The sequence below is a fragment of the Juglans regia genome, chromosome 6 (assembly GCF_001411555.2).
Source record: "Juglans regia cultivar Chandler chromosome 6, Walnut 2.0, whole genome shotgun sequence".
NCBI classification, from domain to species: Eukaryota; Viridiplantae; Streptophyta; class Magnoliopsida; order Fagales; family Juglandaceae; genus Juglans; species Juglans regia.
In genome coordinates, this window is record NC_049906.1 from 4303922 (window position 1) to 4317762 (window position 13841).

Sequence of the window (13841 nt, forward strand, 5' to 3'; positions counted from 1 at the left end):
TTAAAAATATATATATATAATATCATAAAAAAAAACTTCTTTAATTACTAAATAATAATAATAAAAATATCGGAAACCATCCTCGAGACAACATACATTTACCTTGCATTGACATGAAGTTCAGAAGATGGAAACAGCCCAATCTCCCAAAAAAGGAACTAATCTTAAGCTAATTTGCTTGGGCGCTACTTTTCAAATCCACAAAACCTTCTCACGTCTAAAGAGGCAGTGTCATGCCATAATCAATTATTCAAGAACGCAGTCTATGTTTTGTGTTAGGCATTGAAACTACTTGTATTCATGAAAATAAAAGATCGAGCGTTTAACTTTAACAAGCATGCTAAAACTTAATAACTTCTAATTGCATCATCTACAAGTAGTAGTATTTATTCGAGAAAAATGATAAGGTTTCCCATTTTTTGTCACACTCTGCATGATGGCAAGAAAATTATATATATATATATATATATATATATATATATATAAGTTTATAGTTGGAGTAGTCGTTCACGTCAGTATCATGAACCCACAACTTAAATTGATTCAAATATTCATCCTTAGATTGCGGATTAATTTAATCACAGTTTGGCCTTGAAAAAAGGACAAGAAAGAAAAGCACAAGTTGAGTTTGATTTAGGAGCCAAATTTTATTCAAATTATTTAATTTATTTCTGATAATTAATTATGATTCAAAACTTTTCTTTAATTAATGATTATCACGTTCACTGTCAGGAAATTTAATGGGATTAATTAGTGTGACAGCTAGTACGACAAAATAAGAGTCCTAAAATAATTATTCACATTTCAAGCATTAAACAATACCTCTTCTTTTTTTTTTTTTTTAAATACCCAAAAAAGGGTGAATGAGGTCGGGCATCCATTTCTCATGTTTTTCATCTAGGTGTCGTTTGAGAATATAAATCATTTCAATTTATCTAATTTTATTATTATAATTTTTTAAACTTTTATACAAAATATAATAAATAATTTAATTTTTTTAAATTTTAAAATATTAATAATATTAAAAAATAATATTTTATTTAATTCATCTAAAATCATCTCATCTCATCTCACTATCCAAATGAGTCTTATTAGTTTCAATATATGTGATAAACGCATGCTAACTTAATACAAATACTAATGATTTAAGTAAAACAAACGGAAAAAATAAAATATCTATATGGAAGCTTTACATCACACAATTTCACTTAATTAATATGTGATTTATCATTTTTATCATTCTATCTTAATGTTTAAATATGCATGTCACTGTGTTCAAATAGAATAACAGATCACATATTGATTAAATAAAAGTGTATAGTATAAGATTTCTATGTAGCATTTCTCAAAACAATATTACATATTTGTAATGTTGTACAAACGAGTAAATTAATAGTGTTAGTGTGGAACAAGTTTAATTGTAAATCACATAACTTCTATATCATTGACATTGACTTATAAATATTTTAACATGACATATAAACTATATGGAGGCCATTAAACCTCAAGGGGATGGCATAATCGTATTAGGGTGAGTTGTATAAAACGGATGCTTGGGGCTCGAAATTCTACTTTCACGTTCTTGTAAAACGGATGCGCTCGAAATTTTACATTCACATTTTTGAGACTATCGATCGAATTAAGGGAATTTTATTTTAAATTATTCAAAGTAGGAAACTCATTCCCAAGAGAGATTAGTGGGAACTTTTTACTGAACAATCATAATCAATCAACTATATGGGGGGCCATGTCATGTTCCAAATAAGATTTTTCTTCCGAATAATAGTATTACTTTAAAGGCTATTTTGAATAGTGAAGTATTTTTTTTTTTTTTAGTAATACTCAACTATTATTTATTATTATTATTTTATTATTAATTATTATTATTATTTATAAAATATTTAACATCATCTTACTATCCAAATAGAACGTGAATGCACACGAAGCCACTGCTCTATTCTAAGGTCTCGTTTGTATTCGTAACTCATCCAATCTATCTCAACTCATTTCATCTCATCTCATTATTACAATTTTTTCAAATTTTTACATAAAATATAATAAATAATTTAATTTTTTTAAATTTTAAAATAACTTTTTCAAATTTCTACACAAAATATAATAAATAATTTAATTTTTATTCTACTATTTATAAATTATCTAAATTCTTCTCAACTTATATCTAAATTCAATCCACTTCTAAATTTCTATGTAACCGATGCAGGTGACGGGTCTCATGTTTTCTCATCACAATCTTCTTTCACAGACCTCTAAAAAGACGATGATTTGAATCTTCCACTACACAAAGACAACATTTTAGTTCCTCGTTTTTCGTTCCATTGCTTTGATCTCCGTTGCATCATTGAGTCCTGAATTCTTTGGCATTTTCTAACCCAAAAAGTCAAAGCGCATGACTCGAACCCATCAACTGTCTCTCTCTCTCTTGGCCCACCAACCCCTACTTCTTGCCTCCAATCTCGCCATGACCACCCTCCATGCATTCATTTTCTTCATCCTCTCCACACCTATATATATTTCAGACACTTCGGGCTGCAGTTAAAGAATGCCAACAGCCTGATCAAAGCAGCAAGAGTACTAAATCTTCATCATGCATGCATGCTAAAGCTACACGTTCAGGTTTATATTAGTTCTGTTAACTGAGAGTTTCTTTTTATTGGGAAAGAAAAATGACTGTAGATGAGTCTTTCACGAAACCAGGAGCAGTGCCATTCAAGTGGGAGATCAAGCCCGGTGTTCCAAAGCTCCAGCACCAGCAAAAACAGCCGGTGGTGTTATCTCCGCCGCCTCTGCCGCAGCCTCGTAACTATCACCGTACAGTACTTCCCACGCCACAGCAGAAGCTTCGGCCACCGCCGTCGTCTGGGTCGGTTTACTTTGTACCTCCGTTGGAGTCCCCGTCCCGGGTCCGCTCTTTCCGGTCGTCACCAAGGACCCGGTCTGAGCGCTGGAGGTTCGACCGACAAACCACCGCCCTGGTTAGGCCCGAAGTGGTTTCGCCTGGATGCTTCCTGTCGTCTTTTCTAAAGAGGAGCAAACCGGGAAAACAGAGGCTCCAGAAGCCCGGACCCGCTTCCGAACCAGACTACAGCTCTGATCTCGAGACGCTGGCCCGGTGGTCCGTGTCAAGCCGGAAGTCGCTCTCGCCATTCTCTGAATCTCCGTCGACGTCGTCCTTTTCGTCGTCGTACCCTTCGTCGCCCCGACCCGTGGGTGATGCCGAGTGGGCCGGGTTCGGACTTTTCTGAATGACGCCGTTGGGGCTTTGATTGTGTGGACTTTTTTTTTTGGTCGCATAGTAAAATCGTATAAAGAGCTCATAATATATAATATATACATATTTTTAATTTTGATGCAAATGTTACTCTTTTTAGATTTTTTTTATGATATATTTTAAGTAATTTTATAGTTTATATTTTAAATATAATATAATATGTCATTTTAAATTTTAGGTTAACAGTGAGAGATGGAATTGGGCATTAACATCTATGTCATATGGAATATCGAACTCGTTATGTCTCATCCAACAAACTACTCGTAAATAAACGTCTTTTATCATCAAACCAATTGTTGGAGGGAAAATGTATCGTTTAAGGTTCTATTAGATATTGAGTTGAGTTGAGATGATTTGAGTTTTTTATGAATAATAGTGAGTTTAGATGTTGAAGTAAGTTTTGTAAAGTCTATTTAAGATGAGTTTATATGTGTTTGGATGTTAAAATGAGTTTATATGTATTTATGAGAAATTGAAAAAGATTGTGAGTCTCACGTATAAAGAAGTATTAAGTTAAAAAAATTGTAAGTCCTATATATAAAGAAGTTTTGAGTTGAGATGAGTTTAATAATTTGACAGTTTGATGTTTGAATGTTAAACTTAATTTAAAATTAGATTGAAGTCTAAATTCCAAACGAGAGCTAAGCCTAACTAAACCAAACCTATCTCTTGGGGCCAAAACCAAGAGTGCTTCGGGCAACAGTAGGCCGCCAAAGTACATATTCAAAGAAGTGCTCGCCGTGAGTGAACCTCCCCCCAAAAGTACTTGCTAGTAGTATGCATTCACCGACAAGAAACCTCGTCCCAAAGTGCCCACTAAAAGGATTTGTATCTTGAAAGAAAAAAATCTATTTATCATCCTAACTCCCATCATCCTTCCATCATTTCATGATGTGACATTAAATGATAGGTTTACAAATGAAATGAAATAAATAATTTCTAACTACCTAATGTCACATCATAAAATGATGGAATGATGATAGAATTTGAGATAATGAGTAACATTACTCATCCTGAAATACCCATAGTAAGGAGAGGCCTTTCATTGTGGAATCTTCCCCAAATGAGAACTAGGTAGAGAAGGGGAAGTTTACAGTCCAACGACTCATAGCTTGTTCTTTAACAAGTGAGACAGATAAATAAGGAAGGCACATTTAATGTAGAAATAACCTGATGACACATTAAATGAATACATACATAAACAGATCCGACTGACCAGAAGCATGGAAAACAAAGATGGCGATGGTAACTCCTGTCTAGAATACAGGAGCCATTTAAGGATGTCTATAACCTTATGCAACCGTTTCCATCTAAACCCCAAATAGAATGTTCAGTGTATCACCGGGAAGGAGTTCATAACAATCAGAAAGGAGAAAGTCTAATATCTTGTTGGGGGGAGTCGAGAAACTGTATCAACACCAATCATGTTGGCTATATGTAGTTTTTGTCTTTATATTTGGAAAATGAGTGTCAATCTCTTTCAAATTTCGAAAAAGTTGAGCCCATGATTTTCGTGTTAGGTTATATATATCAGTTTAACAGGCAATTTTAGTCCAAAATCTACGCTTCTTATTTTGTCCTTTTGACTTTTCAGACATGTATGTTTAAAATTACATAAAATGTCTTGTTTCTTGCGTGGTGAACATTAGGACAGATTTGAGAGGTGATATGAGAATTTTGTATTTTATTTTTAAGTTTAAAATATTATATTTTAATATTATTATTATTTTGAAATTTGAAAAAGATGTATTAGAATTTAAAAAAGTTAAATTATTTATTATATTTTGTATGAGGATTTAAAAAATGTGTAATGATGAGATGAGATGAGATAAAAATTTTATGTTTTGTCTTGTGTCCCAAACCTGCCCTAAGTCCCGATTCGGATATAAAAAATATTTTATTTTATCATTATAATTTTTTTAAATTTTCACATAAAATATAATAAATAATTTAATTTTTTTTAATTTTAAAATAATCATAATATTAAAAAAATATTCTAATAATAATTTATTTAATTTTTAACTTTCATCTCAACTCACTCACTAAATAGCACTTAACATTGTGCCACTCATCACAAGTTTAGTCAGTGATTGTTATAACCCAAGTCAAACAAATGGTAATGAAATCCTACATGCAATTCCATGATCAACTGTGCTTAATTTATTTGATTTAATAAATTTAACAGAGCATGCAATAAAATAATAGAAATATGAGAATTATTTTCTATATTTTTATTTATTTGTCATTATCATCATTATCTTTGGAGATCCAAAAAGTTCTTTGCACATCCAAATTCTCCCTGAATTAATGTGAGATTTTGTAGCCCATTGGCCCCACCAATCCGGGCATTGCATCGGCTATAGTCAATGGAATATCAAACAATAAGAAAATTAATAAATATTTCAACCAAAATTTTTCTAAATATTTTTATCAGAAAATAGAAAACTACATATATAATAGTAATTTTCCTTTCCCACCTACAAGGATCGTACCTTAAACACCTCTCTTATCATCCTTCAAATACATGTAGTTTTATAAAGATTCAATTATTCAACTCATTCTTATTTTTTCATGAGGAGGTCCGAATTAAGCATGCATGGCAATTCTCTCTAGATTTACCTCATGAGAAGTATGACAAATATAATCAAACTTATGACCATGAAAAAATATTCAACTCAATTTAAAACTTATAAAATCTTTTTTTTTTTTTTTTATCACAACAAATTCTAGGGTGCTGTTGTTAGTTAATTCTTGGTATATATAATACTATGATATATAAATACTATGCCATAATAATAATAATAATAATAACAGCATAAATGAGTTGCAATATAATGCATTTGGATATGAACTTACTAGGGTAAATACTCATTTGGTCTTGGATTTTTCAGTTTTGGAAAAAAAAAAAAAAACTCCTTGAATTTTGAATCAAAATGATTTTTTTTTTCTAAAATGTTGTTGTTAAATTTAATAATAAACCACCTTATTAACATGTTGATGTTGTGTTTCGCAACCCGAGATACTTTACGGAGGCTCAATCCGTTCACCTGTAGCTAGAGAGAAATAAGAGTTTCGAGGTGATAGGGGACACCTTCGATGCTAAAATCAATGTGAGTTCCTTATAAGAATAATGAATTGAAGTGTCAAAGTGTTTGAACCCCTCCCCTAGCTGAGGGAGGGAGTATATATACCTAGTCGGGATAAGCCTTGGGAAGGGGATGATGGGTCTGCTGCTCTGTACTGGGATTGGATGTCTCTGCTGCGTAATAGACTTATCTTACCTGATTGCGGCTATCACTGATATCCCAGGAGGCACGTCATGGCGTGCCCAGCCCCGAGATGTATTAAATGTGGCATGACTCCTTGTTGTGGCGTGCCTGTTTCCATTCCATTAAATGCGGCGTGGCTTCGGTTAGGTGTGTCCATTCTTTTGACCTGTCCGGATGCAAGGTCCAAGGATAGGAACTATTCCTGAATGTCTCGACCATTAGTGGTGTCAAACAATCTTATCTTCCATCCTTTAGTCAGCATGCATGACTGCTTCCCTTCCCGAGCCCCCTGGGCCGACCTGGCCCAATCCTTATCCTCGAGCCCTGAGACTCTTGGCCCTTATGGACTGGGCCTACTCTCCCTAGCCCGGCCTTGGAGATTACTCCCCTCACATAACCCAATGATGTTTTTGCTTAAAGTGTATAAAATCCCAAGATTAAATGAGTATTAATTAACCTAATTAAGGAGGGGATTATAAGAGATATTAATTTGTTGATATCCAACAAGTGTCTTGAGATGCAGTTGGCCGAGTCGTAGTTAGTAAAGATATAGTCGACGATTGAAGATCGACGGCTAGAAACCTTCCAAATGGAGGGTCTGTGCTACTTATATGGTCAAAAAACAACCAATGTGAAAATTATTCTGTGTATTGTTGTAAGAACAATGTTACGTATAGCTGTATAGTGTCTGAACTTAGTGTATTTTATGAAAGATTTTTACTTATCATCTTCACAAACCACATATCACACATATTTTTATTTTTATTTTATTTTTTTATTTTAATCTTCTTAAATTAACTGAGTTCTTCTACTCATCATTCATATGCAACATATTTGGTAAAAGAAAAAAAGTTAAAAATTAAAAATTATGTGTGGTGTGTGATATGATTTGTAAGAATGATGAGTAAAATTTTTCTTCATGAAAATAAGAGGGTTTTTTTTTTTATATATATAAATTTCAGATTTATCCATTTTCTTTAAAAAAAAAAAAAAGTGCATGATTTAGACACCCTAAAATTATCCAAATCATTTTTGACTCATGTGATATCACTTAGTCAGTCAAATATTTTATTCTTTTAAAGAGAAATACTACAATCAAAATTTTACAAAAAAAATTCACAAATTAATATAAATTGATAAGATATTTTATATCTATTTTATAATAAAAATAATTTTATAATGTAATGTAAGTTTGAGAATAAATTTACTTCGTGAGATGAGCTAAAAGATCTCTTTTTGTGAAAGAACTTGTTTTTTATTTTAAATTTTGGTTTTATTCATCTTAAATTAATTGAGTTATTCTATTCATTATTTATATATCACAGAAAAAATAAAAAATTATGTAGAGTAGTGATGAATACCAGAATTTTTCTCCCTGAAAAGGCATAAATAAAACCAACGGTATCGTTAATTTTCCATAGAGATGATCACGTCGAGGCCTACACACCGCAATCGCACTTCCCTTGTGGACCAGGTATTGGCGGCTATAATCCAGAACCGACCCTTTGACGCTCGGCTCGCTGCCTCAGCCACAGCCGGTCAATCTGTATGGACCGTAGAGTCAGTTTCCGAAGTCTTGAGGTCCATACCAAGGGTCTTCTTCCAATCCCCTCGCTCCATTGGCCGCCAAAGCGGCTTCCGACACCGCGCACCTTTGAAACAGCGAAACCTCAAAGTGGAGTCCGATAAGTTACGGCGCAATGTTTTGGTTCTTGGCCCTGCCGCTTACAGAGACCCCCAGAAAGTGAGGTTGGGATTGGACAAAGCAATGGAGTTCTATTCTTGGGTTGAGGCCCATTTTGGGTTTGCCCACAATGAGATAACTTGCAGGGAGATGGCCTGCGTGTTGGCCAAAGGGAATAGATTGAAAGCTCTTTGGGATTTTTTGTGGGAAATGTCGAGGAGAGGGAGTGGCGAGCTCGTGACCACTGCTACCGTTACCCGTTTGATCAAAGTTCTAGGAGAGGAGGGGTTGGTTAATGAAGCATTGGCTGCATTTTATAGGATGAAGCAGTTTCATTGTAAACCGGATGTTTATGCCTATAATACGATTATTTATGCTCTTTGTAGGGTAGGGAAGTTCAGGAAGGCAAGGTTTCTGTTGGAGCAGATGGAATTGCCGGGGTTTAGATGCCCACCTGATACATATACGTACACGGTACTCATTAGTTCGTATTGTAAATATAGCTTGCAAACTGGTTGTAGGAAAGCTATCAGGAGGAGGATGTGGGAAGCAAATCATTTGTTTCGCATTATGCTATTTAAGGGCTTTGTTCCTGACGTTGTGACTTACAATTCTTTGATTGATGGCTGTTGCAAAACCAACCGGATTGCGAGGGCTTTGGAGTTATTTGAAGATATGAACAGAAGGGGGTGTGTTCCCAACCGAGTTACTTATGGTTCTTTTGTTAGATATTATAGTACAGTCAATGAGATTGATAAGGCTGTTGAGATTTTGAGGAAGATGCAAGAAATGAATCATGGAACACCCACTTCCAGTTTGTATACCCCAATAATACATGCTCTGTGTGAAGCAGGAAGGGTTCGTGAGGCCCGGGATTTTCTTGCTGAGTTGGTTGATGGAGGCTCGATACCTAGAGAGTATACTTACAAACTGGTATGTCAAGCATTGAGCTTTTCGGAAGAGGCCAACTTGCTTGATGATGAATTGCATAAGAGAATAAAAGACGGTGTAGTTAAGAGATATAGGCAAGTAATGAAGGGAAAACCAATCATGACCCGTAAAGGATATTTGACTGATGCTGAAGTTTGATATAGAGGAGAAACTTGCTTGTGGTCAGCCATATGAAAATTTTTGTATAATAAGAAGAATTTTGGAGGGCATATATTGGCATTCTGCAGGTGAGAATTACTCTATTATTATTACATCATTGCTTTTTTAGTCTAATCTTTGTTGGTATGGATTACTACTTTCAATTTTTTCAAACTGCAATTTAATGTGTACCTATTTTAATTGTTTACTAGGCTTAGTATTGTCTTCACTGATGCCTGTCATATATGTGATATTTTGTTCCAAAACAGTGATCCTGTCCATTCCCCAATGCTGTCAAGTTAATAAATTTTCATTAGTTGAGGAATGAAAATGAAAGAGAGCACTGTCATTGTTCCCACATATTTTATAATGATTCTTGTTGCATTTGAATTACAAAATGGTTTAATAGCTTTTCTTGAATGCATGTTTATGACAAATTTAGATGGTAGAACTCTATTTTCATTCTACAGTGGAGTCATTCGGTTTTTCTGATGCTGGTACATAGGAAGTCAAGAATCTTCATTGATAGTTATAAAAAAATATGTGATGGCGGCAAGATATAAAAAATTCTTTGCGGCTTAGGAGAATGCAACATTTCACATATGCAGGAGATAAAGGAAAATATATCCAACTTCCATTTAGACTAAAAGAAAAAAATTTGCTTCACTCTATGAGCATGTACTTTACCAACCAGAAACTTTAAATTATGAGTTCTGTTATATATAATCACTTTTGCGTACTCATTGCGCACTCTATTGATGTGATTGGCCAAATCAGTTATTTTATATTAAAAAAAAGTGATGCAACCAATCACATTAGTAAAGTGCACAAAGAATATGTAAAAGTGACTGCACGTAGAGTTTTTCTTAAATTATATATCAACCAAGTGGCTTTTTCCCTACCAGGCTTTCCCTATTGACCTTGACTAGGGAACTTTGAATCTGATTAGCACTTTTCATAACATTAGTTATTGCACTCTACCTAAAAGTTTCTCTGTTTCTATTTGATACAGCAACATTTACCATGCCTTTGAAACATTTTGATTTCAAGGGGGAAGGATAATGTGTTGGGGTGGGGGGAGAAGTTTATTGAGCTGCCGGATTCAACTCATCTGATCTGAAGTTTACATCTATTAGCAAGTTGTAGAGAATGAGCTTATTTATTTTGATTTTCTTGTTCTTATTGACATTTATAATGTCATATCAGAGAGTGAGTTTGTCTTATGAAGACAAGGTAGCAAATACTGTTTAATCTATCTATGTAATTCGTAAGTACTTAAATGCACTTACTGTTTCTTCTGTACTAAAAAAACATCAAGAATACTTACTGGAGTCTAGCTGCAGCTTCGATACTTTTAAAAATTAGCCAATCTTTGTATGATTTTTTTATTTTTTATTTTTTTATGTCTGGGAACCTCTCCAAGGCAGGGCCCTTCGGACCCACACCTGCAGAGTAAACCTCAATTCCGTGCACCGCACCTTCTGAAGTTTTCCTACACGGAACTGGTTAAATTGTTGACTTTTTACCAAGAGATATAGTCCGATTGTTTGCACCTATGAGATGTTGAACTTTGGATCTTGAAGGGAGTGATACCCCAAGACCAAGGCCTTCACCACTTGGGCCAATCTTTGTATGATTATTTGGGGCATCGAATGCATAAATGTTGATGAGTTCTTCTAGTCTCTATCATTCCACGTATGATTTTTGCAGACTACATAGGAGAAAAAGCTCAAGTTTATACCACTACCATGTCTTATTTGGATCTGTTTTTCAACTGGCTCGAGTTCATCAAATACGGTCCATCAAATACGGTGTTTCCGAACATATACAAGAGAAACGCCTAATAAAAAGCATAAAAAGAGTAAAGAAGTCAAAGAAGAAAAAAAAAAAAAAAAAACACACCAAACTAGCATTCATCCAATGATAAAAGGTTTTTGGAAAAGAAATCCTTGAAGCATCTTCAACTAAATCCACACTTTTGACGACTAGTCCTCTATTTCCAACATGCCAAAAGTTCCACCATGTTGCTTTGCTAGTCAGGACCCAATCTTAAGCCCAACAAACTGAAAATGGAATTCCAAATAGAGCTAGCCACCTCACAATTGCATTATTAACAAATTATCTTCATTTCCTACTTTTCTTATACATGCAATACCAATCCATAGCAATAATATTCTTTTGAAGTTATCTAAAAGGTAGTATTTATAGGTATCGAAGTGAACGGGTCGGGTTACTGTCATGGGGATATAACACATTATAAAATGAGATTCTTACCTCCTCGGCTCCTCCTAGTCTCCCCTCTAATGAAATCCATCTTCCATTGGAAAATGTCTCTAGAAAATTACTCCTTAGAACAAACAAGCATATTCTACAATCCCTCATGATATTTTTTTTCAAGAAACCTAACCCATATGACCCATTTAAGCTATATTACGCGAATCATATCATAACACATTAGTATTAATCATCTTGTAATGACGTTTGAGCATATATTGTGACGACTAAATGACCCATTTAAATATATAAATTTCCCCATATTAACAACGATAGATGCATTGTATTTAGAACAAACTAGCAAATATTTTGTTTACCACTAGAAACCCTCAAGTTCAAATAAGAACTTGATGAATATTTTTCTTAATTAGGATATACTAAGGATCAAAGAGAAGTCAATTGGTTTAAGATTGTGACTGATAATGATATATCATGCTTAACTTTCAAAGACGTCTGCTGATGTACGTACAAGTAGTAGTAATCCATGGTAATTAGCTATATATAAAAACTCAACCGCCCCTCAATTTTATTATTATGGTTTTGCTTGTTTCATTATCCTTATCCCAAACTGTTGGTGAGGATCTTAATTTATTGATCATCATAAACTATATATAATATGCTAATTAGTATTATTAATGTTGCAGGTGACATATATAGTTATATATATATATATTAATTCAATTCTGAATTAAAATAGGACACAATTAATCCCGTTTTTGTTGCATGGCTGCCACTGTGAAGCACGTTCATTCCACATACCTTGGACACAATCACTAGTGCTTTATAATTTTTCTATAACTCATACTCCATAATCAACGGCAAACAATGTCTGACATGGAGGGGTTTAATTTTTAGGGTCAATGACTGCCAAATTTAATTCTTATAGCTTTGAAATAATCAATTTATAACTCTATATGAAATGAACGACGGTTCGATTTAAAATCAAGACCTATTTTTAATGAAGTGACATGACTGTATTGATGATAAAATGAGTTATAAAAAAGTTATAGGTGTATAATAATGCTGACAGTGTATGCTGACATGGTGTTCCAAATATAATATATCATGACGTGGTAATTATTATGAATGCATTAATATTAATTACGTTTAAGTTTGGGACGTCCAAATCATGTGGAAGACTAATTAAGATAGATGCAAGAGTCATGCCATTGGCTAGTCTACTAGTAGTAGTAAGCATTTACTATTCGTAGGACGTTATACAATAAATAAATAAATAAAACATTTAAAGTACGTAAGAGGGTGCGTGTAAGTTGCATTAGGAAAAATAAAAGACTCTTATTTTCATATAAAAATTATTAATTCAATTAAATATATAATATATCTGATATAATGCTTATTAAAAAAACTAGAAATAAAAATTTAATTATATAAATTTAAGTTAATGATGTATATTAATTTGGGTAGATAGTTGATGACGTGGTCTCATGCAAGTGAAGCTCTGTGCTTAGAAAATTATTTAGTATATTGTAGATTTAGATGCTCCGATCCATGCATGCATGCGCGCATTCATTAAAATATTTATTTTATTTATTTAAAGTGGATTAGGTTTGATTAGAATGTAAAAATTAATCCTCTCCAATCTCTATACCGTCCTTAATTTAATTCATATATAACAGAGACAATATGCAGGATGGGATGATCCCATAAAGTATTGATGAGTTGCTTAATCAATCAAACTTACTACATATATACAGCCATATCATTGAAGGGAAAACACTTTTTTTTTAAGCTGTTAGGGCCATTAGATCTCAGTGATCTAATTATCTAATTTTTATACTTTTTAATTGATTTGATCATTCAGTAGATCAGATCAGTGGTTTTCCTTCCATTTCAGATAATGGATTCAAAAGTTAAACTGATGAGAAGAAGAATAATTTTCAGATTATAATGAGCATAAGATGAACGTCGTACAATTTATTAGAATTATTTAGCCCCCGTTTGAATAGTGAGATGAGATAAGATGGTTTTAGATAAAAATTAAAAGTTGAATAAAATATTAGTAGAATATTATTTTTTAACATTATTATTGTTTTGAGATTTGAAAAAATTGAATTGAGATTTGAAAAAGTTGAATTGTTTATCGTATTTTGTGAGGAAATTTGAGAAAGTTGTAATGATGAAATGAGATAAGATCGTTTCTCAATCCAAACGGCGCTTTACTGTTTTATTAGAACTATATATATGTATGTGATCTTGTGTACCCAAATCGAATCAA

At 33.3% G+C, this 13841-nt stretch overlaps 2 protein-coding genes across 3 annotated transcripts; both read left to right on the forward strand.

Moving 5' to 3' along the window:
- The first annotated feature begins 2525 nt into the window (after window positions 1-2525).
- On the forward strand, window positions 2526-3492 carry LOC109003043. Its single transcript, XM_018981000.2, has one exon. The coding sequence runs from the start codon at window positions 2685-2687 to the stop codon at window positions 3261-3263; it is 579 nt and encodes a 192-aa protein (XP_018836545.1). The 5' UTR covers window positions 2526-2684; the 3' UTR covers window positions 3264-3492.
- Window positions 3493-7928: 4436 nt separating this feature from the next.
- Window positions 7929-10826, forward strand: LOC109003051 (pentatricopeptide repeat-containing protein At1g77405). Of its 2 annotated transcripts, none has more exons than XM_035690509.1 (2): window positions 7929-9420; window positions 10755-10826. In XM_035690509.1, the coding sequence occupies exon 1, from the start codon at window positions 7982-7984 to the stop codon at window positions 9329-9331; it is 1350 nt and encodes a 449-aa protein (XP_035546402.1). In that variant the 5' UTR covers window positions 7929-7981; the 3' UTR covers window positions 9332-9420; window positions 10755-10826. The 2 variants fall into 2 exon arrangements, with proteins under 2 accessions (XP_035546402.1, XP_018836552.1); XM_018981007.2 differs by lacking the exon at window positions 10755-10826 and adding an exon at window positions 10344-10399.
- Window positions 10827-13841: the final 3015 nt, after the last annotated feature.

Bases quoted from the DNA above. Each gene is read 5' to 3' on its own strand.
- LOC109003051 (XM_035690509.1), top strand. From the start codon at position 7,982: ATGATCACGTCGAGGCCTACACACCGCAATCGCACTTCCCTTGTGGAC.
- LOC109003043 (XM_018981000.2), top strand. From the start codon at position 2,685: ATGACTGTAGATGAGTCTTTCACGAAACCAGGAGCAGTGCCATTCAAG.